General features: G+C 47.2%; 1 protein-coding gene across 1 annotated transcript; it reads right to left on the reverse strand.

Moving 5' to 3' along the window:
• Window positions 1-2,273: 2,273 nt before the first annotated feature.
• LOC102146106 (microtubule-associated protein 1 light chain 3 gamma) lies at window positions 2,274-3,097 on the reverse strand. Its single transcript, XM_005583788.4, has 2 exons — window positions 2,948-3,097; window positions 2,274-2,846 (listed from the first exon to the last, which is right to left on the reverse strand). Exons 1-2 carry the CDS (start codon window positions 3,003-3,005, stop codon window positions 2,461-2,463), a joined length of 444 nt encoding a protein of 147 aa, XP_005583845.3. The 5' UTR covers window positions 3,006-3,097; the 3' UTR covers window positions 2,274-2,460.
• Window positions 3,098-3,484: the final 387 nt, after the last annotated feature.

The following is a 3,484-nucleotide window of genomic DNA, read 5'->3' on the forward strand; positions in this document are numbered from 1 at the left end:
GTCTGTTTCTTTCTGCTCTTTCCTGGCTTTTTTTGTTTGTTTGTTTACTCATATTTCCTGCTCCCCTCTAAATTTAACTTGCACATGGCTATAACTGGTGGTCCCAGTTATCCAACCAACTTTCTGCTGTAGCCCCCGCAGCTCTGTGGGTACTCTCCGTATTAGTCAAAACAGTTGAGACTCTGATCAGCCAAGGCTAGGGGCACGGTCATGTGTTACAGAAAGAGGGCTATGTCTTCTGGAGGTCAGGGCCCAGCAGACCCTGATTCTTACCTGCATCTAGTCTATATCAGTGTCCCACCTGTATATGGTCTGTGTCAGTGTCCCATTCATATATGGTCCGTGTTGTATACAGTCCGTGTTGGCATCCCATGTGTATACAGTCCACATCAGTGTCCCATCCATATAAGGTCCGCGTTAGTGTCCCGTCTGTATGCGGTCCGCATCAGTGTCCCATCGTATACGGTCTGCATCAGGGTCTCATCCGTATACAGTCTGTGTCAGTGTCCTCTCTGTACATGGTCTGCGTCAGTGTCCCATCTGTATAAGGTCCGCATCAGTGTCCCATCCATATATGGTCCATGTCAGTGTCTCATCTGAGTCTGGCCTATGAGACAGTCACTGTCTCCCTCAACCTCTTCAGAACCGCACCGCCTCTGTATTGATGAAAACTATTCTGACTCAGAATCACATAGTCAGCTTTCAGATGGAAGAGGGCCCTGTGACCATCCAGTTTATTTTCCTTTTTGAATAGAAATTCTTTTGATGATGGCAGAAAGATGAAATCCCCCTAACTTCCTTATGATGCCCCCAAGACCAGCTTTCATTAGAGGCATGCATGCCAGGCATCCCTCTCACCATGAACCAGTTGTGCTTGTCCAAAAATTCTACAAGCAGAGTGGAGATTTGCTTTCCTCTCTTTTACTCTTTGGTCTCCACTCTGTCCTCAAAAGTCACCCAGAATAAGTTGTTCCCCCTTTTATAGGACAATATTTGGATTACTTAAACCCTTCATTTTAAGGCTGTACCTTTTCATAGGAAACCTGGGGCTCAAGTGTAACTACCAGAATGGGCAACTGAGAGGGGGGAAGGTGAGGGAAGCTGATTTGATTTCATGAGCAGCAGGGAGAGAGTGGATAGGGAAGCTGCCCTGAAGTTCACGTTCTCAACTGCAAGCTTTTTTTTGATCACGTGTCTTTACTGATTTTTTACAAGAAAGCATGCCTGGTTTGTACTTCCTTTCTGTATCAGTCCCCTAGGACTGCAATAACAAATTGCCACATATTGGGTGGCTTAAAACAACTGGAATGTATTCTCTCACAGTTCTGGAGACCTGAAGTCCGAAATCAAGAGGCTGGTGGGGTTGATTCTTCTGGAGGCTCTGAGGGAGCATCTGTTCCATGCCTCTCTCCTGGCTTCTTGTGGTCAAAGGCAGCTTGTAGACATATCGCTCAATCCCCACTTCTGTCTTTTTTTTTTTTTTTAAATAAAGAATATTTATTTTAGAATACAGCTTGGCACATAGTAAACATGCACATGGTTTAAATGACTTTATGTTGAGAAGTTACGGCTTTGGCATAAATATGTATGGTATAGAAGGACAAAAAGAGAATGACAGAAAATAACCAAATAGAGTGAATGCTGGGGAAATCGAATAATTTCTCTAATGACACGGATAAGGGCTCCTCCAGATGAGCTAACCATGGTTCACGCTGGCTTCACTGGGTTCCACAGAGACAACCTACAGGCCAGAGGTTCTCTAGGACCGAGCCCTAGATGGGACACCTGCCCACAGGTAGGGAGTGAAATCCACTCCTCAATGGCCCTCCCACATATACCACAGAAGACACTTAAAATATTGTCTCCAGCTCATCACACAACACCATCACACAAGCCAACCATTTCTTATTTAGAATATGGTTATATAGCTGGATGTGGTGGCTCATGCCTGTAATCCCAGCACTTTGGGAGTCCAAGGAGGGTGGATCATGAGGTCAGGAGTTTGAGACCAGCCTGGCCAACATGGTAAAACCCCATCTCTACTAAAAATACAAAAATTAGCCGAGTGTGGTGGCACATGCTTGTAATACCAGCCACCCAGTGAGTGGAGGCAGAAGAATCACTTGAACCCGGGAGGCGGAGGTTGCAGTGAGCCAAGATCGCGCCACTGCACTCCAGCCTGGGCAATAAAGCAAGACCCTGTCTCAAAAAAAAAAAAAAAAAAAAAGGTGATAATTACATAACTTTCAAGAGCAGCCCACATTTTTCTTAGAAGAACACAAGAGCATGGAGCACAAAGAGTAAACTAGGAAGAGCCACCACTCTGCTGACGCTGGTTGGAGCTGATCACCCCAGGCATCCCTGCTTCTCAGACTCCTCCAGCGTACACACAGGAGAAAACCAATCCCTTCTGCCAGCGTCTGACGCGTCTGTCAGAGCACACATCCTTCCCAACACGGGCTAGAGAGGACTGCAGGGTCTGTCCTCAAGGCTGCTCCCATCCCTGGGGGCTGCTGACTCCAGGCAGCCAAATGTCTCCTGGGAGGCGTACGTCATGTACACGAAGCCATCCTCATCCTTGTAGTCTCTGTAGATCTCTGCCATGGTTACGCTCGTGCTGACCAGGCTCTTGTTGTTCACCAGCAAGTAAAAGGGTTCCGTGGCCCTCAGGACCATGCGGCTCCTGATGATGCTGAGGAACTGGGTCATGGTCAGCTCCTGCGGGACCAGGAACTTGGTTTTGTCCAGCAGGGGCAGGAACGTCTCCCTGGGGTAGCGCTCCACTACCACCGGGATCTTGTTGAGGAACTTTGCCCGGATTCCAGCAACTTCCTCTTGTCTGATTGCTGTGAATGTTTCAAGCACAAGGGAAGAAGCAAAGATCAAGAGAAGGCCAGATCCTCTCTTCTCTTTCGAGTAACCCAGAAAACTACCCCAAGAAATTTACCCAAGCTCTTCCTCTGCTTGAAAGGTCTGATGCCTGGGATTCTCTGTGGAGGCGGCATTTCACTCAACAGCTGTGTCTGTTTTAAAAAAGAAAAAAAGTGTCCCGCAACCAGGAACCTACCTCATTCCTCCAGCTGCTTCCAAACTGCCTGCAGGAGCTTGAAGCCCCACTTCTGTCTTTACATAATGTTTGATATGGTTTGGCTGTGTCCCCACCCAAATCTCATTTTGATTTGTAATAATCCCCACATGTCGAGGATGGGGCCAGGTGGAGATAATTGAATCATGGAGGCACTTTCCTCATACTGTTCTCGTGATAGTGAGTAAGTCTCATGAGATCTGATGGTTTTATAAAGGGGAGTTCCGTCGCACATGCTCTTTTTTGCCCACCCCCATGTAAGACATCTCTTTGCTCTTCCTTCATCCTCAGCCATGATTGTGAGGCCTCCCCAGCCATGCGGAACTGAATCCATTAAACCTCTTTCCTTTATAAATTACCAGTCTCGGGTATGTCTTTATTAGCAGTGTGAGAGTGGAC

This window comes from Macaca fascicularis, chromosome 16 (assembly GCF_037993035.2).
Source record: "Macaca fascicularis isolate 582-1 chromosome 16, T2T-MFA8v1.1".
Lineage (NCBI taxonomy): Eukaryota > Metazoa > Chordata > Mammalia > Primates > Cercopithecidae > Macaca > Macaca fascicularis.